The 20,663-nt window shown below is 50.9% G+C and overlaps 1 protein-coding gene across 2 annotated transcripts; it reads left to right on the plus strand.

The window, feature by feature from the left end:
* Nucleotides 1–1,433: 1,433 nt before the first annotated feature.
* KAZALD1 (Kazal type serine peptidase inhibitor domain 1) lies at nucleotides 1,434–6,353 on the plus strand. Of its 2 annotated transcripts, none has more exons than XM_016120082.2 (5): nucleotides 1,434–2,848; nucleotides 3,320–3,876; nucleotides 4,940–5,100; nucleotides 5,181–5,328; nucleotides 5,517–6,353. In XM_016120082.2, exons 2-5 carry the CDS (start codon nucleotides 3,372–3,374, stop codon nucleotides 5,609–5,611), a joined length of 909 nt encoding a protein of 302 aa, XP_015975568.2. In that variant the 5' UTR covers nucleotides 1,434–2,848; nucleotides 3,320–3,371; the 3' UTR covers nucleotides 5,612–6,353. The 2 variants fall into 2 exon arrangements, with proteins under 2 accessions (XP_015975568.2, XP_015975569.2); XM_016120083.2 differs by having other exon boundaries at nucleotides 2,686–2,848; nucleotides 4,985–5,100.
* Nucleotides 6,354–20,663: the final 14,310 nt, after the last annotated feature.

Genomic DNA, 20,663 nt, shown 5'->3' on the forward strand with positions numbered 1-20,663 from the left:
GAAGCACAATTCCTTTATATCCACCTTTAATGGTCACTAGAGTGTTTTACTTCCACTTCTTCCTCAGAGTTGTAATCCCACTATTTTCACCAGTTGTATCAAATCAGAGCTCATGAAGTGACAGCATAGAATGTGTGGGCCCTTTCAAGTAATTTCTTACCAAGTTAATTTACATGCTGGTCCTTTATGCCTCGTTTCATTTTACATTGTTCGTTTGTATAGAGCCCATTTCATTCTGCCATTATATTGTTATTCCATGAGTCTGTGGCTGAAAGTGAAGGTATGCTAACCTGTGAACTCCAGGCTATGACTCATAGTGGAAAGCAAACTACAGTCTATACCTCATTCCTCCTTAGTACAAGAATCTAAGGAAAGGGTGAGGAGGGGAAAGAAAGGACTATCTGTTCTTCAACCAATTTTATCTTAACCCTGGCATCTGAATCTAGTCTCCTTCATGTAGACATGCAAAGGATACTGTCATCTGGCTTCTCTCCTCCCAAGACTCACATCATTTAGAGAATCCTTTCCCTGTGGCCCAACAATTTTGCATGACCCAGTCAAACCAAGTCAATATTTTAAAGTATGAATATGCAAAATATTTAGCTATTTCTTTACTATGTAAGATGCAAACAGATGTTACTCAATGTATTTTGGAGCCTTAATGGATAAAGCGTCAGATGATGTGGATCTGGGACCGTATCTAGACTTCCAAACTGTGTCTGAGGCAATTTCCTCCTAAAAGTATTTTCACAATATGTGGTGTTTTCCTGGGAAAAATATCTCTACTTAATAAAAGATTTCCTGTATAGTCAGCATCGTTAGCGCTTACTGTATGCACGATTATGTTCTCGTCACCAATCGTAAACCCACCAGAGGGCGCTGGTTCTCTGGCTATCCAGCCTTTTCCATCAGCGAGCGACACAGAAAATAAAGATTAAATTTGACTTCCGCATTTAATCCACAAATATTTACCAAGAATATGCTGTGCCGCCAGATGTGGGGCTAGGTTCGCAAGATACAGTGGTAGTTAGACACGATTCCTAACAGCAGACGCTTGGAGAATAGCAAAGACAAAGTAAACTGGCTATAATAAAGTGGAGTAAACGAAGAGTTTCTCAGTCTGCGAAGTTTGTTTAAATACTGGCGTCAAACCTCAGAAACGGTAAAAATTCATTAAGAAATCACGGACTGCTTTTGCTCCATGTCCCGGGCCGCGACCTCAGCCCTCAAGGCATACGTAAGTCAGAGCCAGAGGCCTCTCCTCAGTGGCTCCATTAGTCACCTCCGCAATTTTAAGTCTCTCCTCTTCCCTTTCCCCCCTCCCCAGGCTGCCTGCAGTTCTCTTACAGTTCACTTCTACTCTAGGTCGACATTTCAGGTGCCCCCGAGACCAAAGATAAGGGATCACCCATAACTATTAGGTTTAACTGGCTCCGCCCATTCTTTTTCCGGTTTAAAACCCGCGGGCTTTTCCTGTTCTGAATTCCTAGACTTCCTGTTTTGAATCTCGCGACAATTGAGAGACAACGCGTGAAGTTCAATTCCTGCCCCTCCTTTGAGTTTGAGACCAGGTGACAGTGTACTTGCCTGCATGCACCTCATCAGAACCCTTCTGCCCCGGAGCGGCGTGGACGCTTCTAGGGAACCCCTAAATGAAAGGGCTTGGACGAGTTCAGGTCCGGAGGTAGAGTCCTGGACCGCCTCCGGGCACGCGACTCTCCAGACCCCCCCCAGTGCGCATGCGGAGCCGATCCTGCTCGACAGTCTGGAGGCCGCGGCCCCGCCCCTAACTTCCTGGTTGGTTCGGAGGCCCTTGTCCGAGCCACACAGCCCCGGCCAGGTCTTTCTGGGCGGAGCCTGACTGAATACCTTCCCCTTCCCGCTACAAAGCTCTGTTTCTTCCCCCTTAGAAAGAACTGCATCGCAGCTTCTGTAAACCGCTTGCTGCTGGCTGGGCGGGGCCTGGCAGACCCCCGTAGAACGGGCGGGCCTCCAGAAAAGTTCTCCTCCCCGCCCCCAACCCAAAGTGCCACGGTGGCATTGGTGGCGGCCGCGAGGCTGAATGCCTCCGGGGCTGCCAGCCTCGCAACCAAAACCTGTAATCCCGACTCAGTAGGGGCTCCGCCCACCTCTCCCTGTAGCTGCTGGTCCTTTCTGACCTCTAATCATCCAGTTTATCCGCGGTTGAAGCACCTGCCGGATGTGGGGAGGGAGGAGGAGGAGGCCAGATGTGGGGAGGCAGATGTAAGCGCCCAGTCTCTGATCAGCGCCTTGTTGGGAAGCTGTGTAGACAAGCCTACAATTGCCCCTGGGAAGCCGGCCCGAGGCTTCGGGGAGACAACGTCGGGTGGCTTTGCCCTCCAGGACTTGACACCAGAGCTCCTGCTACCTCCCCATTATGCAGTTAACTCTAGCAGACGTCAGGGACTGTAAAGTCAGATGGAACAGGGCCCAGCCGGTCAGCCAATTCTTCTAGCTTCCCACCTACCCCCCCTATGCTAACCCCCATCCCACCCCGTCTCTGGTCTTCTCCCAGCTTCGGTGTCTGGTTACCGCTTTTCTGTTCTCACTGTGACATTGTCTCAGGCTGGGGGGAAGTGGCCCAGGAGGGTCCCTTGTGGCCATATAAAATTGGCAGCTTCAGAACTGGGAGGGGTGGGGGTGCGACGTCGAGGGGCGGGGAGAGGGGCGGAGGAGCTGCTCTCTGAGTCCAAGTTTGTGGACTCTCGGAGATCCTCAAGCTGGAGCAGAGGTGGCCGGGAGGCCGAGCCCATTGTTCCCCCTTTCCACTGCTTGCTTTTTCGGACCGGAGTCAGGCTGCTCTGAAGGGCATAGCCCCGGACACTAGGTGAGCGCTCTGGGCCCCAGGGCATCATTCTCTCCCTTCCTACCCCTAATAACAACTCCTTACTTTTCTTAGGGCCACTGTTACCATCCACCTCTAGGGCAGGAAGCCTTAGAGTTGAATGGTGTATAGTGATGGTACTGCTGGTGGTGGTGGCGGTGGTTGCGGTGGTGTGTGTGTGTGTGTGTGTGTGTGAGAGAGAGAGAGAGAGAGAGAGAGAGAGAGAGAGAGAGAGAGAGAGTGAGAGAGCGCTTTATCATTCCTTCCTTTCATGTCTCCACAACCTCCCAAGAACAGCTCAGTCAGTCATCATCCAGTATAACAAGATGACCTCTAGAGGGTCACTAGACCTCTGTGTTGCGGGTCTACCTGGCTCCAAAGTAGCAGGGGAGGGGGCAGTGCTAGGGTCAAACTTTGGTATGAGGGACAGTGAGGTTCCTTTTGACCTCCCAACCTGGCTTCCTTCCCTGGCAGGGTGCTACGAACGTGCAGATGCCCTGAGTGCTCTTAGGGCTTCCAGCTAACCATGCTACAGCCACCAGCAGCTGCCTTGGAGCTGCTGCTGCTACTGCTACTGCTGGTGGTGCAGGGGCCGCCCCCGACTGGTGCGCGGCCGCCCACAGGCCCGGATTACCTGCGGCGCGGCTGGCTGCGGCTGCTGGCAGAGGGCGAGGGCTGCGCTCCCTGCCGGCCAGAGGAGTGCGCTGCGCCGCAGGGCTGCCTGGCCGGCAGGGTGCGCGACGCGTGCGGTTGCTGCTGGGAATGCGCCAACCTCGAGGGCCAGCTCTGCGACCTGGACCCCAGCGCCCACTTTTACGGGCGCTGCGGCGAGCAGCTTGAGTGCCGGTTGGACGTAGGCGGTGACCTGAGCCGCGGAGAGGTGCCAGAGCCTCTGTGTGCCTGCCTCTCGCAGCGCCCGCTCTGCGGTTCCGACCGCCGCACCTACGCGCAGATCTGCAGCCTACAAGAAGCGGCCCGCGCTCAGCCGGACGCCAACCTCACCGTGGCGCACCCAGGGCCCTGCGAATCGGGTACGCATGGCCCAGGCCCCTACCCCCAGCACTTAGGGTTCCTCGACGCATTGCTCCACGACCCCCCAGTGTCATTGGTCTCTTGCCAGCAGAACGAAAAAGATGAGGCCTCGAGTTCATTATAAGAGCCCATTCTCGCTGCTGGTTCACAGAGGCCGCTGTCCGAAGGTGAGGGTACGGAGCTTTGCATGAAATCTCCAGACCTTACTGGCAGGGACAACCCTCTGAGAATGGGGACACTTAGCCAATTGTTGGCCTCAAAAAGTGAGAAAGTGAAGACTCCCAGACTTTGCCCAGATCGCTGGAGCCCAGGCAGGAGACTTGGGTTCTTTGAGATGCAGTCAGGTTTCATTTGGGCGGCTTCTTACAGCAAGCTGTTAACCCAGTTTATCTGCTTCTCCTGGCCCCTTCTTTTGCGCTTAGGGATTACTGAGGGAGGGGGCTCTTCTAGCTCCTCCTCCCTCCACCCCAGGGGGCTCAGGGCCATTCAAGCCTTAAGTTTTATTTGCTGGCCTTAGTAACTTTCACTTCCCGAGCTCTTTTGACGGGTCTGGCTTGGCTGGGGCTGCCAGGAAAACAAACACCTCGCGGGGGTCCCAACACTTTCTCCCTCAACTCCAGGCTTTCTGCCTGTTGCCAGGTCGGTTTCAGGTTCTCTGCCTTTTCCACTTCGGACACCGTCCCCTCCCCACCCCCACCGGAGCCTTTGGCAACCAGACTTAGTTAGAAAAGGGGGAGGGTGGTGTTGGTTACAAGTACAGGGATGAGGGAATAGAGGGTGGAATGAGGACAGGGGAGCAATCAGGGACAGAGTCAAGCTGAAGTGTGGGTCTCTGTGCTTGGTTGTGCACCTCGTCTGCATGTACTTTCCATCTCTGAATTTGCACCCTTGTGTGTACCCGCATCTACATCAGTAAATGTGTCATGTCGTGTGTTCATGGAGGTGTATTTACTCAGCATGTATTGTGTTTTCCCACAAACATATTCACAATAGTTTGCATACGGGGTCCTTGCTTCCCTGGATGTGCTATCCTATTCTCAGGCCTCCCACCTCCTCCCCCAGAGCCCCAGTTCGTGTCGCACCCATACGACCTTTGGCATGTGACAGGACAGGACGTGATCTTTGGCTGTGAGGTGTTTGCCTACCCCATGGCCTCCATTGAGTGGAGGAAGGATGGCTTGGACATTCAGCTGCCAGGGGATGACCCCCACATCTCTGTGCAGGTAGGGGCAGGGAGCAGAGCCTCCCCAGGGCAGCCCAGGGCCCACCTAGATAACCCTGCTGACTTCTCCTCTGGCTCCAGTTTAGGGGTGGACCGCAGAGGTTTGAGGTGACAAGTTGGCTACAGATTCAGGCTGTGCGTCCCAGCGATGAGGGCACCTACCGCTGCTTGGCCCGCAATGCCTTGGGCCAGGTGGAGGCCCCAGCTAGCCTGACTGTACTCACACCGGGTAAGGGGAAGCCCTGAGCCTTGGAGTAGGGGTGGTGGTGGTGAATTGGACCCTTCCTTTAGTGTGTGTCCATGTTTGTATATACATGTGGCTACACAAGGAAGCATGGCTTTCCCACAGGCTGGGATACATCAGCACTGACAGCCCCTCTTTCCTGTTCTCTTTCCTTTGCCCACATGTATTTGCAGACCAGCTGAACTCCACAGGCATCCCGCATCTGCCGTCCCTGCACCTGGTTCCTGAGGAGGAGGCTGAGAGTGAAGAGGGCGATGATTACTATTAGGTCCAGAGCCCTGGCCCATGGGGGTGGGTGAATGGGGATAATGTTCATCCCTGCTCTTGAAAAGATCTGGAAAGGGGGAGCAGGGCCCCTTCATAGATTGCTCTAATGCCATTAGTAGGGGAGACGAGGTGGTGATAGTGATGGTGGGAGACAAAAATTGGAGGAGGGTAAGGAGAGAGGCAGAGACTAGGGGTTGGGGAGATGGGATACAAACGAGCCCATGCAGGAGATGCATGTACCGACCAGGTGGAAGACAACAGCTGCCTACTGTTCTCTAGGCTGGGTGGGGGGTGGGGAGAGTGGAGTAAACACAAGGAGGTGCAAACACCAGGCTCCTCCCCTGCTTTTCAGCAGTCCTCCCTCCAGCCCTGCTCAGCCAATCTTTCTAACTGCCCTTTACCTCATAGCTCCTACTGTTATTTTTCTAGTCCCAGATCTTCACCTAGCCTCAGTTTGCCTTTCCTAAAAACTCACCTTCTAGAAATGTTCCCTCTCTCCTAAGTTCCAATTGCACTTACTAACTGCAGTCCGCTTTGCTCTTCAGCATCTGCTGTCCAGAGAGCACAATGGAGCCCGGTATAGTTCATTGCAGTAAGATGAGAATTGGTCATGTCTCATTTCTCCTGTCATTCTAGCAACCCTGCTGGGCCAGTACCATATTTTATACCACTTTGTACTGACGATGCCTAGCACAAGACTAGGCACAGTAGTCACACAATAAAGATTTATGAACAAACAGACACACAGATGCACAGATGATTCATGCAGATGTGCATATGAAGACTGCATTTCACAGTAGTAGGACTTCTGGCTTCCAGAGACTGGAGGTCCTGCTCTCTAAGCATATGTCTACCAGATGTACAGAAAGGACACTGAGCTAAGGCCTACCCTGCCCTCTAGGGAGGAAGGCTGAAACCATCTAGGGGGAGGGAGGGTATCTTTGCAGTCTGCACTCCATGGGGACCGGTCTAGAGATAGACTGCCTGCCTCTCCGGTCTCTTCCCCAGGCAGAGTGGGAACCAGGTCAATATGAGTAGGACCGAGAGGAAAGCATAAACTAGATGGAAGAGGGGAGACGTTCTGCCATGTGTATGGGTTGCACCCTAGGAATCCCCTAAGTATCCACCCATTTCCCTGCTAAATCCAGACAAGTCATAGTAAACTTGTTCCCTCAACTGCCCCAACTGTGACCTATCCGAGTAGGGGTCCCTCACCAAGCTGAACTCTTTCGCTCCCCAACCTCTTCCACACTCTTCTTACCTAGCCCAGGGACACTGGTGAGGCACATTGTTTATTGATTGATAGGAGAAGATGATTTAAGTTCTCGAGGCCACGTAGGATGGAGACGGCCTCCTGCGCGCCTGGGCTGCGCCTGGGCTCCTCCCGGAGCTTGGCGCCACCGCAGGAGCCATCACAGTTGGTTCGGTGTCTGAGCTTGTCCTCTGGGGCCCAACCAAGGAGCCCAGTCTCTTGAGAGGGGTGTGGTCCAGAACCCCAACCCGAGGGCTTGGCTGCGCCTCTCATGGAATAACAAGTGTCCTCCAGAAGTTAGGCCAGAGGACAGTTCTCATTGCCGGGTCCTGGCTGGAGTCCCGCGACTTCAGGAGCTGTGCTGGACACATTTGGGGGTGAATTCCAAGGCCACTGCAGAAGCAGGAGTAGGGATGTGGGCGGTGTGACGAGGGTAGGGGGGTCGTGCTGTTCGGAGTCCAGACCAGAAGGAAGTCTGCTCCGCGCTGAAAGAGGGCACGTGGATCTGGGTCTTGCAGCAGCCTGGGAATAACGCCCCCACCTCGTTCTTTGCAGACGGTGGTACTCTACCCGACCGGTTCCGAAGGCGCCCCCTGGCGGGCGCGCTGATTCTACCGCGCCCACCTGCAAAGCAGAGGCTCCACCCTACCCTGGAGGGTCACATGCGCCCCCGGGAACCCCGTACTCCTTGATTGCTTTTGCAGGCTTTGTAGGTTGTTTGAGTTCAGCTTCCTTATATCCTCAGTTTCCCCCTCTGCGGCCCTGCTGATGCAGGCCTCACAGCTTGGAATAGGAGGAACCCCTGCTGCGCCTTCCACTCCTCCCCCTCCCCTCACCCCCCCCCCCCCGCCTCTGCTCCAGCCGACGGGCTTTAATAACGTCGCTGGAAAGTGACACGCGATTTATTATTAAAGTAATGCGAGGACGGGAAAGGTTTAATAAACGCGCTGCGGTGCCGAGGATTATTCACCGCAAATAAATGAGAGCGCGGGCGGCGTTTTAATAAATAATTTCCCGCCGCTCCCGAGGGAGGAGAGGGAAGGAGGAGGGGGAAGCTGAGCTGCTGCCAGAACTGCCGGCTTCGCCTCCCTGCGGATTTCCAAGCCTTCTGCGCATTTTTCGTCCTATGCTGTTCACACCCGACATGTGAGGTACCAGGAAAGTTGACTCGGAGGAGCCCAAGCATGGAGGCAGGAGAGGCTCTCTGTCCCATCTTACTTTCCCCACCTCCGGGGTTTTAAGTAGTTTACTTAAGATGAGTGAATGCGCTTACTTCTGGCTCCGAACCAGAGATCTAGAGTCAAGATCAGACCCAGGCAGAAAGATTTAACTGGTCCCAAGTCTCAGGGCCTGGTCATTTTCTTCCCAAATTTTGGCTGACCCTGGGCTGGGCGGCCAGGTTAGGGTGTAAGGAGTACGCTGAAGGGGGCGGTGTGTACGGGTGTGTAGGTGCCATTTGTATGCAAATGACCCTGGCCCCTTTCTCCGGGCGTCGTGGGGAATGAGTCTGGCTGCTCGTTACTACGAAGGCCGGGAGCTAGGGTCCTTGGGCCTGGTCTGAACCGAGGGAGTCCTAGTGAAGCCCACTTTCTGGCTCGTTGGTGAACATAGAGTTTGAGCTCAGGCTGAGCAGAACTGGAGCCCCAAGCGGGAGCCCGCCCCTTCCACAGAAGCCTGGAAGCCCGTGAGGATGAACTCGATTTCGGAGAGGGCTGAGACTGCACCTTAGGAGACCCACTGCGCTGGTGGATAAGGGAGGGAGAGGAAGCTCTTGGGGTACACGGGGTCCGTAAGTTTTGTGCCTCGGCAACTTCTCTGGCGACACCCCTGGCAACAGTTGGGAGTACAGGAAGTGGCGAAAGAGTGCCATCTGGTGGATATTTCGCGTTATGGCCGCTAGATCTGGGCCAGGAGCCTTAAAACAGTTAAAATGACAAGAAAAATTTGAGTAAAAATGCTTTGATTTGTATTAATTTATGTAAGTGAAGGTGCACATGTATGTGTGTTATATATGTTATATCTGTGTATAATATTTATATGTAATATATAGATCATGTTCTTAGTAGTTATATGTGTATATATGTGTCTATGTGCACTGTATTATGTGGATCATCTAAATGTATACATATCTATGGATAATCAGGTAGGTGCATATAAGTATGTGTTTACATGAGCATTAAATATATGAATGTATTATTATATGTGTATATAGCTGTATGTATACATTTATTTGCAAGTACACGTTCTCTTATGTGCCTTTCTATCAACGAATATTTATGTACCAACACTGTCGTATAGGGCTGGAGATACATCACAGAAAAACACGTTGTTTCTGCCCTCATGAAGCTTATAGTCTATTCTGAAATATGCATGTAAATTAATTATATACATATGTGTTTACAGGATTATATGTGCATGCATGTGAAACTCTGCTAATGTGCATATGTGTAAGGGGTAGGCAGGCTTAAAGACTCTTGTGATTTTGGATATTCCCTAAGTTTTTGCTCAAAATCTCAAGTCCTGTCACCTAGGACAATTCTAAGTGCGCAGACAGCTAAAGGCGGAGGGAAAGAGGCTGGAGACAGGCTCATTACCTTCTAGTATGTATTCTGGCTATTTCCTCAACCCTCTGAATGACTAGATTTTCTCTAAAATTGGGAACAGCTATGTAAGTCCACTTAGAGTAAGGAAATGTGAATAAAGGTCAAGTCTCACCTCTTCGTTCAATGCACAGCACCTTAGGAGGAAGAATGATGGTCCGGGATGGGTAGGAATGGGATCTGGGAGGCTGGGGATAGGAATAGGTTTTCAAAAGACAGTGATGAGGGCATTTGGAGACTGGGAGGGATTGGGTCTGGGAGGTAATGGTGGGGGGTCTGAGAGGTAATGGTTGGAGCTCTGGGAGGCAGGCGCAGATAATGGGGGTGGTTTGAGAACTCTTGGGGGAGAGATGGAGTGGTGGGTAGAGATAGGGCCTGAGGGGAATAATGAGGTCAGGATCAGAAATAGAGTTGAGGGAGCAGAGATAGAGGCTGTGGTGTCGGGTATGTACTAGTCTTAGGGTGGAATTTGGAGGCCAGCTCAGATGGAGTCATCCCTCCCTTTCTCTCACCCCTCCCTTGTCCATACTGGGGCCCCTAATGTTCTGTAGTCCTCTCTCTGTTCAAACTGGGACAGAGGAGAAGAGCTTAGGCTCCAGTACTTGTCCTGGCTTAGGTTACTCACTGGCTGGCAAGCTGAAGAAGGGCTCACAAAACCACTGTCTCATGGAACCTCGTCCCAGCCACTGGGGTCATTGCCCACCCAGCTGCCATCACCAGCTTCCAGTTTGGGCCCAGGGTGTTCAAACAAGGGTCGGGCCTGGACCTGGAAAAGGTCATAGAACAACCTCCTAGCAAACATACACATTCCTGTGACTGAATTGGGAACGTTGCTTCTGAATCATTTCTTCCTTCATCCCCATGTTTGATAGATGTTTTCCAGATGCAGTCAAGGCCAGAAGTCTCTCGATGCCATCATCACACTTGGTCTGTGGTAACACATTATGCCTGTTGCCTTTCTTCTTAACCTCCCGGGCTGGACTACTTCACCCTAAAATTATGGTTTCTGTCCTTTTACTGCCTCTCCTCCCTTTCTTGAGTCCCTCTTTTCATCCCAAGACTGAGACCTTGGATTCCTGGGCTGTGTCCCACTGGTTGGGGGAATGGGAGAGAGGCTAAAGATACAGGCAGTTTCTTGGACCGAATTTATTTTTGACATTTTCTCTGTCATCAGGATAACTTAAGTCTCTCTGAACAGGATGAACAGTTATGAAAATCAGTTTTGGTGACCAATGTTATCCCACAATCAAGTCCCTTGGTTGATAGCATCTTGGGAGGCAGGATGGACTTGAGGGTACTGATGTGAAGTATGGAGTTTCTTGGGAGAAAAGACAGGGTCTCTATGATAAGTAATTGGGTATCCCAGGAAGAGAGTAGAGGACTTTAGGGATAATTATTTCTGCCTCCTACCTGCCCCCCACTATAGATCACTGGAGCTGGAGAAGACCCCACAAGTCACCTGGAGTCAGCTGGACCTTGGTAGGAACCTAGGTTCTAACTCCAACTTCCTCATCTCCTTTCCCCGCCCCACGCTGTGTGAATGCGTTTCAAAAGGGGTTATATTCTGAGGGCAGCAGTGGGGGTCCCTGGGGACAGTGGGCTCTGAAGGGTAATTGATGGGTCTTTGGGAGCAGAACTGGAGCTCAGGTCAAGGTGAGGTTTTGCAGCACAGGTTTGAATCTCAGTTCAGCTTTTTAAATGCATACTTTGGGCAAGTTTCTTGACTTCCCTTCTTCTGTGTTATCCTCTGCAAAGTAGTGATAAAACTTACTCTTTAGGGGTTCTGATGAGATTAGGGATCTTATAAGTAATGTTTCTGGAACACAATAGGTATTCAACAAATGGTCAATTTTACTATTACCATTTCTGGGCAGGTGAGCTGCATGAAAATGGAAGCAGGGTTCCTAGTGCAGAGCTTTCTGCCGAAGTGTGTGTGTTGGAGGATGGGCGATTGCAGTCTTGGTGCCTGCCTGGAGGAGGCCTTAGGAATTGGGCCTTACGAAGAGGGGAAGGGCTAAGGCAAGGTGGGGATGCGTAGGAACTAGGCTTCCAGAGAGCTTGGCAGTCTTCACCCTCACCCTCAGCTCTCCTCAGGGAGCCCCTGTCAGAACTCAGGGCTCTAGCTCTTGGTTTGCAGGGAGGGGCACCCCCTAAACCCACCTTCATCCATCTCTTTTATCTGGGCTGCTGAAGGGCTGGAGCTCCAATGGGGCCTCTGATGGGGAACAGATACAGACCAGGCGGAAGCAGCCGGAACTGTGTTGAGCTGGAGCTAAGGACCAGGCCAGGGGGTCAGTGAAGACAGATAAAGCTCAGAGCAGCTGGAGACTCAGGGGACCCTGGGGGAGGGGCAGCAGGGGCTGAGGGCCAGCTATGTCCTGGGAGGAGGTGAGGGCCGGAAGCTTCTGATGGGGACCGGTGTCCATCAAGGACTTCAAATGGCTAGACAAGGTCTTTAATGACTCTTTGGGAGGAGGGAAAGGGCAGAGCTTCATTCCCCAGATGTGGCTGCAGGAAGGCCAGGGTGCCTGCCAGGGATGAAGGTTGGTCCTAGGGAGAGGTTGAGCCTGACAACTGCAAATCTCAAGGTCCAAGCCAGAGGCAGGGCTTGTGGGAATGCCATACCTTTATGGCAGAGATGGGAAAAAGGTTGGTAAGCAATTCTTCGGTTTTAGTTCCTGTTTTAATTAACTTTGAAGGGCTTGTGGCCTCCCTGAACGCCAGGGAGAGGAGCAGAGCAGACATTTATTTTCCTCTTTTCCCTTTTAAAGACAATTTTATTAAATCACTTTGTTTTCATTCTGGCTTGAACATTGGGCATTTAAATAGAAAAGTAATTATTTCACCTTGTTTGCTTATGGAGAAAGAATCAGGAAAGGGAGGGAGGGAGGTCAGTGAGAGAAGAGACTGACCGCACACACGATCACCTTTGCACTAATACCACCATCAGTGTCCAAAATGCCCCCTCGTGCTGGCACACGTTGTATACCCACAGAAAGACACACCTTGTCCACATCTTTGTAAATGTAGACACCTCGATACCTACAGGCGCATGTCCACATTTTCCTGAAGACCCAGTCCTTCACCACAGCCATACCTACAGGCAAAAGCCCTCTCTCATGCACAAACATGACACATTGTGCTCACAGTACAGGCACCCTCACAGACACCCCTTCCAAGCACTGTGGATGTACGCATGCACACGCGCGCGCGCGCACACACACACACACACACACACACACTTAACATATTCAGCTCTTCTGGAGCCTATTGAGTTATATCATAAGTGCACACAGATTCATACACACAACTCTGATTCTCAAACACACAAACATGCTCTGACAAGGATGCTTGGGGACAGATTTGTGTGAGGGGGGCCATAGCCACAGAGAACGTGGAAGAGTGGTGGGACTCTCCCTCTCACTGGGATTCCTGGGCCCCCAAATTTACCTACCCCCTAGGCTACTCCATGAGCCCCTTTCTCTGTACCTATAACGTTCTTGGAATGATTGCCTATGACCTTGATTCTGCAGCCTCTGGGACAGTGAAGCTCTCTGCCTCCCTCCACCCCCAACCCCTCCTCAGATTGCTGGAGCTGGACAGAGAAGGCCAACAGGCATCCTGGGCTCAGCTTGCTCTTGCCAGGACCCAGGTTCTTACCATGGCTTCCCCAACTTCCCCACCCCTCCCCCCCCGCTGTGCAGACTGGCATCGGAGGGGTTAAAACTTGAGTAGCTCGCCCCCCTCCGCTCCCACCCCTGGCTGGTACATTGAGGGCTGGTTCGAAGGAGCCATACCTGTACTTTGTCTTCATCTGTCACCCCTTCTGACAGTCAGATACATCTTATGGGGGGGGCGTGGGGGTGGGGGAGCAATAATTAACCTCTCCCGCCTCATCCCCCAAATGCCACTGCCTCAGCCGCCATTGCAGCAGGGTCTGCGGGAGAGAAGAAAGATGGAGGGCGGGGGAGGAGTAGAGTGGGGAGAGGGGCGACGGGAGAAAGCGGGAGAAGGAAGCACAGAGGAAAGGCCCTGACATTTTTATTGTCCCGCCAACCTCTTGTCTGCACCCTTCTTTCCACTCTCTCTTCTTGGGGAAGGGCTGGGAGCTGGGAGAGGTGATTAGAGGAATACTCACGAGCTCCTCACTGCCCTCTCACATCCAGGGAGTTTGGCCCCTCTTGAAGGCCTGGGGGCACATTTGGGGGAACAGTGTGGTGAGCTTTGCACAGGGACATGCAGGTCCAGGAAAATGTGTTGGCTGGTGTGTGTAGGGGGGTGGGGCACTGTGACTGCATTTCACTTTTCTGGCAAATGACTAGAGCTTGTGTTAAGGATTACTATTTCTTCCAGTCAATGAAGGAGGGTGGCGTATCTTGTGTTATGTGATATTCCTGGAGAAAAGCGAGTGACTTCAGTGCAAGGGGACTGTGGATCAAAAGGACTCCAAGTCTGGGGTGTGAGACAGAGGACATGTCTAAAAAGTAAAGGAAGTCCCCGGGGGGTGGCCAGAATCAGAGCTTGGATAAGAAGACAAATTTGTCTTAGGCTAGGTCCGTGAATGAAGCAGGTGGGACTCAAGGTCAGGCAAGAATTATCTGTAGCCAAGGAGACTAATTTGGGGATAGAATATTCCAAGCCAGACTGCTACATGCTGGGGTGTGCCCCGGAAGGAAGAGAGGAGCAGCGGAGATGGTAAGAAGAAGTGTTGCTGTCACCGCTGGAGCTGCTGGAGGCACAGAGCGACAGGGCCCTGCCCATCCCCTGGGCAGCCTGAAGGTCAGGAGATTCTAGCTTTTTCCATCTCTTTGAGAAGTTGTTAGTCAAATCTGTCATCTGCGGTGTCTGACACCGCACTATCCACAAGTCAGGATCTCTGGTTCTCATCCTGGTTCTGCCACTAGCTAGCTGTGTGAAGGAAGAGAAGTCATTTAACCTCTCTGGACCTCAGCTTTCTCTTTTATAAAATAGTGGGGGCGGGGGGAGAGGGGACTGATGAGACAAACTATAGCCATTGCTGATACTGATGTCCTATAATCTTTTAATACCTGAGGAAACAGCAGGATCAGCTGTGCCCCGACCTTCCCTTACACACTCTCTGAACCCTTTCTGCCCCCTGAGCGGCATATACACAGCCCAGAAAATTCTCTCTCAACCTCTGTCGCTCTTTCCTTCCCTCCCTTTCTCTCTGTCTCTCTCTGTTTCTCTCTGTCTCTCTGTTTCTCTCTGTCTCTCTGTCTCTGTCTCTGTCTCTCTCCCTCTCCCCCCCCCCAGATACTCGGGCGCATACACACACACACACACACACACACACACACACGCATGCACACATACACAACCTCCTTGCACAGGGATGTACTGTGCATCCCTGGACTCCCAATCATCTACAAAATTTGCTGTGGTTGGGAAGGAGCCCGGGGTCAAGGCACCCCAACAGAAAAGCTGACTCTATGTATTTCTGCGGAAAGAAAAAGAAAAAAGCATAGCAGAACTGGAGAGTGGAGCACCGAGGCAGAAAGTTAGCCTGAAAAGGGCTTACCAAATGGGGAGAGGGAGCATTGGGGACCGGAAGAGAGCCCTAGAGAGGTGAAGAGAGAGAAAGCAGGAAAAGCCTCAGCTCAGCGGTGGGACTCGTGCTGGGGGGACTCATGCCGTGAGGGAAAAATGAAATGTGCTGACAGCCCTGTCAGGAAATCACCTCAAAGAGACCCACACCCTGATCTGCCAAGTTCCATCTCCCCAGGGGAGGAGCCCCTGCGAGTCATAGCTGCTGTCTGTCCCTTGATTCCAACCCCCACCCTGCCTCAAGACACAGCCCAGCTCCAAAAAAGGGAATTAATTTCTGGCTATGATTTTCTTCACCTGAGAAGTGCTAGGCATTTTGTCAGCATCACAGGAGAGGAGAGAAGCAGGAAGAAGTCAGGACTGCCTGGGCTGAGGCCACCTAGGATGGCACTGGGTCATCCAGAGCAATGCGGTACCTAGGATTGAGCTGGTCTTCTAGGCAAGTGTGACACTTAGAAAGGAAGTGGGCTTTCTTTAACAGCATGCAGTCTGGAACAGCAGTCCGTCATCTAGGACGCATCATGGGCCCTGGAACAAAGCCGAGCTTGCGTGTTTAGACTCAGTCCTGCTGAAGCGGGGGCTCAGAGTTTGGAGGGAACGGTTAGGGCAGCCTCACGTGTGGAGTGGAGAGTCTCTCTCTTAGCCTTCCACTCTCTTTGGGCACACTCTGGGAGGCCCTGCCTCCTTCTTTCTTGCTCCCCCTTCTGCGGGAAGGGACTAGGTCTCGAGTGCCAGCCCCAATTCTGGCTTTTGCTTACTTCTAGAGCTTCACCTATCACCTTCGCAAGATAACAAGATAACTTCTGAGTCTGTCTTTAAAGAATCATTTTTCTTGTTCTTTACTTTAAAAATATCATGCATGAAAAAAAATACAGTACATGAATACATGCTTATGAAATTTCACATAGTTTAAACAATCCAGAAATGTGTAGAGTAAAGAAGAGAATGCCCCTCTTCCCTTCTTCCCTCTAATCTTACTCACTTCTCTATTACTTACTGCCGTTAACTATTTGGTGTGTATTCTTCTGGGTCTTTTAGATACTCACCACACATACACAGATGCACTCCGCATCCACAACCCGCCCCACACACATAATTTAAAAGCCATTGTTATATAGATTTATCATATCATACACCTATATTGTTTTTTGATGTTTTCAATTAAAAAATATCGGAGATATTTTCCAGGTCAGTATATAAGGACATACCTCAATACATTTCACATGACCCTCCATAACAGATTTAACCAATTTCTTATTGGTGGGACTTTATGTTGTTTTTAAGTTTTTGCTCTTTTAAACCAGGCCACAGTAAGCCTCCTTAAACATAAGTCATTTTGAACAAGAATGAGTATTTCTGAGTTTCAGATTTCCAGAAGTGAGATTACTGGGTCTAAAGATACACACTGTATATCTAATTCTGACTTCTTTTTCAAGCTTAAAATTCACATTCCAAGCAGTCACTCACGGATGCTTGGAAGAGGGTGGCTTGATGGTTTTTTTCCAGGTGTATGTCTCCAAACATTTCAAACTCACAAGTTTAATACCAAGTTCATTGTCCCTCCCACCCCTTCACCCCTTCCATCCTTCCACTTTGCCTCCCAGCCTCTTTAGTTTGGTCAGCATCACCCTATAATATCGCCCAAGTACCACACCTTGAGTCGTCCTTACCAAGGTGTCTGTGTCCGGATTTGCCCAGGATTGTCCAATGTATGTCTAATATCCCAGTGAAATGATTGATAGTACTCCTTTCATGCTCAGAACTGTTCTGGATTGCACAATAAATTAGATGGCCAAACTATCCCTCTTCATCTCTAATTCCTGTCAGTCCACCACCCGGCCCACCAGCTCTCCCTTTATTCTTTCCTCTGTTCCTTTCCCATTGCATGGTTCTGGAACCCATCATCAGGTTTGATGGCAACAGGCCTCTACCTAGTCTCCCTGCTCTGCATCTCTCCTTCCTTCAACCCACTCTTCCACTCCACAGTCAGTCTTGTCTTTTTAGGTCACTACTTTTACAGATCCATCAAAATGCCACAGTTTACCAGAGCACATATACACCATTCCCAGAGGTCAGGAATCTGTATCATCTTATCTAGAGAAGAGACAGGCATCAGGCACTAGGAACACTGTCCCATACCCCCCAAATCTGCATGAGTTGGCCTGGCGTGAGAAAGACAAGTTAATAACTGATGAAGAGACAAGACTGTATGATCTGAATGAAGCCTGGAAGATGGCCTAGTGTCTCTTTGAATTCCGATGTGGGGGTATCCACAGAGAGAGGTCCCCTTGGGCAGCATTCCATCCTACTCATACCTTCTTTCCCTGCTTTGTTCCTTGGTGGTCTGGTGCCACAAAAACTCTAATCAGTTTCCCCCCATCTCTCGTTCCGGGGCTGGAGTCTTCAGGGACATCTTTTCATGTTTGGCGGTTTCTAACTGGCTCTCATCCAGCTGCTTCCTGCCTGCTTCACTCCATGCCAACTTGAGCGGCATCAAAGATCAAAGAGCCCAGAAATGTGTCCTTGAGTGAGAGGGAGAGTGGCAACTTAGAGCTCATTATGTATGTAAGTGATGTCGTTAGAGTTGACCCTGAGGCTATTTCAAGCCACACCCTGGGGCTACTAGTAATTCTAAAGAACCTTCAAGCCTTGCCTGGTCAGAACGTTCTATTCCTACCCTATCATGTTACCTCTCCTGCCCCCCCACCGACACACACACACACACACACACACACACACACACACACACCTGAGTCTTTAGAATAAACCTCTGGAGCTCTTCACCAAACCGAAGGGCACCTGCAGCCTCTCCACTCCCTTCCCTGGCACCCCCTCACCTCACTCAGATGTTGCCAAATGAATGGTGAGCTTGGATGGGTCCTGGTGGCCAAACTCCAAACAGAGGGGGAGGCATCCTGGCCCTCTGCCAGCATTCTGTCCATGGTAATTTGGCAGGAAAGCACCAGCTGTAGATATCTGCACATCTGTTTATGCCTCTGGCTTGTTATTTATTCTCTGCCTTTCATGGGCAGCCGAGCCAGAGCACACCTCAACTCTTCCCAAGTTAGATTAACTGGGAAAGAAGGCTGGGACACTCAGTCACTACAATTGCTGATGTTCATTGAAGGGTATGCCTTCTCCTGCAGCTGCTGCCACTTTTCATAGAGACACAGAAGAGAGGAGCAAAAGGGTAGGGAGGGGGAGTGAAAGGGTAGGAAGAAAGGAGAGATGGGGGGAAGGCTGTGCAGTTAGAGCCACAGTCAGGCTGAGGGTATTTAAATCAGGTGGGCTGAACCCTGGCTCCACTGAGAGGGAGAGAGTTGGCCAGCCTTTCAAATGCAATCACTTTGACCATCCTTCCTGCTAGACACCAGATTTCAGTGTGTGTGTGTTCTTGAATGGTGTGAATGAGAGTCAGTCATGGAAATAAGACCTTTAACAGAGGTTAGGTAGAATGGGCTTCTTGAGATACTTAAATAACTCTTCTTGAAGGATTCCTGGAGTGAAGTATTTGGTGGTGAAGAACCATTGCCAAGTTCTGTCTATGGGATTAAGAAGAAGTAGTGAGAAGAGAAGAAAGAGGAAGGAGAGAGGGAGGGATAAGAGGAGGGGTAGGAGAAGGAAAAGGAAAAAGAGTGTTAAAGAATGGAGAAATGTGTCTTGCAGGAAAGAGAGTTCCGTGGAGAGAGCTGGAAGTTGAAGATTCTTGCAATGGCAAAGGTGCTATCCTTGGTCCTGACTCACACAGGGCCCAGGAATAGCCCTGAGTCCCTGTCTTGGATGAGGCTCCAAACTCCCTGTAATTTCCTTTGAAGGAGATTAGATGATTCTGGAATTAAAAAAAAGAGCTGGAGCCTAATATGGTGAGAACTGAATCCACAGGTCTGACTTCTCTCACAATTACCCCATTTACCTCTTGCTTTCCCCCAAAGCAACTCCCTGTCCAGTCAATGCTCCTTGAAGGGGACAGACAGGTGTGGGCACAGAGAACCCTGCATACAGCTCCTGGGTAAGAGTACAGACATCTGAACCTGGGGGTATCCTCCTCCTGAGTTTGGGAAAGTGGAGGTGTGCTAGGGTGAGGATTGCTGGCCTGGGCAGATTTAAAGCAACTAGACCCTGACAAAAGTCTGAACAGGCATTTTGCTTCCACTTTCCCTCTTGCTTCTTTGCAAAACTTGAACACCAATATCATTTTTTCCTTCCTTCAAAAAATTATATGTAACGAGCTGTTCATGGGCAGGCTTTGCACAGATGGGGGTTTAATCAGCTAGAATCCAAGCACACGGCATTCCAGTCTAATCCAATTCCCATCAGTTCATTAGGGGAAATATTCGTCACCCAGAGATTACAGTGGGGCCAAAACTCTGAATGGATTCTAAAGAGCTGTCAGTGGAGAAGTAACTGCACCAATCAAGACAGGAGACCAGATTGTGTGGAGGGTGCCTGGCAGCCCCTGGCCATGCTCTGAGACCCCTGGTCGTACGGACATACTTCATAGGTACTTTTTTTTTTAAGAATCATTTTTACAGACCTTGGAGCCAAGCACTGAGGGGGAAGATAGGAGACTATCAACTGCCTTTGGGAGTCCCAGTTTAATGGAGAGATACCTGGCCCCTTACTTTTAGGGAACCCCCTGTCTGATGAGGGTGACATAGCTCCCACTCTATATACTGCTCTCTAAAGAGTGCTAACTTGTAAGTGATCAGACATCTTTGTCCTAGAATCTCTAGCAAGAGGCAAGAAATTGCCTCCTCACGAAGGCACAGGCAGGAACACGACTCCTACCAGTTTCTGCAGAAAATCAGAAGCATAAGTGGGGACTCCCGGGGCATGGTACAGGCTCCAGACCAAGGGATAGCATTAGTTTTCTTATACTGTGGGAGGGCAGGGCCAGGTAAAGCCAGGGAGGGGGGCAAGGGACCTCTCCAAGGTTGGCATCTCCCATATAGATGAGACCTTCACTGATATCGAGTGACCTTTACCTCCTGGTATTGAGAATCTCGAACATTTCCCTGCAGTTCCTGCCCATATGAAATCTGGAAAACTTGTTTGTTTATCACATCTGGTTCTTCTGATGCCGCTCTCTGCTTGCCACCTTTATCTCATCTGCCTTGGTAGTAGAGGTGATGGTCTTGTCCATACTCATCCCAGAGTGTGCGTAACCCAAGGGCAAGGCATTCACAAGACTAGGCTTTGACCTTAAAGCCTGTGCACTTCCTTCTACCTTATACCCTAGAATTGGTCTTGTGGGCTGAGAAGCAAGGGTTACCTACAAAACCTATCTCTTCTGCCTGGGCCCTCTGCCTTCTGCTCACCTGGCCCAGGACGAAAGTACAGGAGAGAGAGAGAGAGCATGGAGCATGTGACCTACCTTTGTCTAGGGTTGGGAGAGAGCTTCCTGGAGAAGTATACAGAAGCTGGGACCTGAAGGGTAAGGGGGAGATGCCTAAGTGTGGGGAGGGTGAGGGGCGTCACTCTTTTGACCCTTCCTTCCCCTTACACCTCTTCTGTTTCAGATACATTCTTGGCTCAGTGCCCTTCAGTCCAGTCTCCACAAGTTTTCCCCCTCTACCCAGCATCCAGCTTCCCTAGGGACCCCCCAACTCTGAGACTATGCCAGGGCACTATCTCCC

This window comes from Rousettus aegyptiacus, unplaced genomic scaffold, assembly GCF_014176215.1.
Source record: "Rousettus aegyptiacus isolate mRouAeg1 unplaced genomic scaffold, mRouAeg1.p scaffold_m13_p_6, whole genome shotgun sequence".
NCBI classification, from domain to species: Eukaryota; Metazoa; Chordata; class Mammalia; order Chiroptera; family Pteropodidae; genus Rousettus; species Rousettus aegyptiacus.

What these genes read in the sequence shown, in the direction of transcription:
- KAZALD1 (XM_016120082.2), top strand. Translation starts at nt 3,372, where the DNA reads ATGCTACAGCCACCAGCAGCTGCCTTGGAGCTGCTGCTGCTACTGCTA. An exon ending in ACCCCCACATCTCTGTGCAG is followed by an intron (nt 5,101 to 5,180) that starts GTAGGGGCAGGG and finishes CTCTGGCTCCAG; the next exon opens with TTTAGGGGTGGACCGCAGAG. An exon ending in CCTGACTGTACTCACACCGG is followed by an intron (nt 5,329 to 5,516) that starts GTAAGGGGAAGC and finishes ATGTATTTGCAG; the next exon opens with ACCAGCTGAACTCCACAGGC.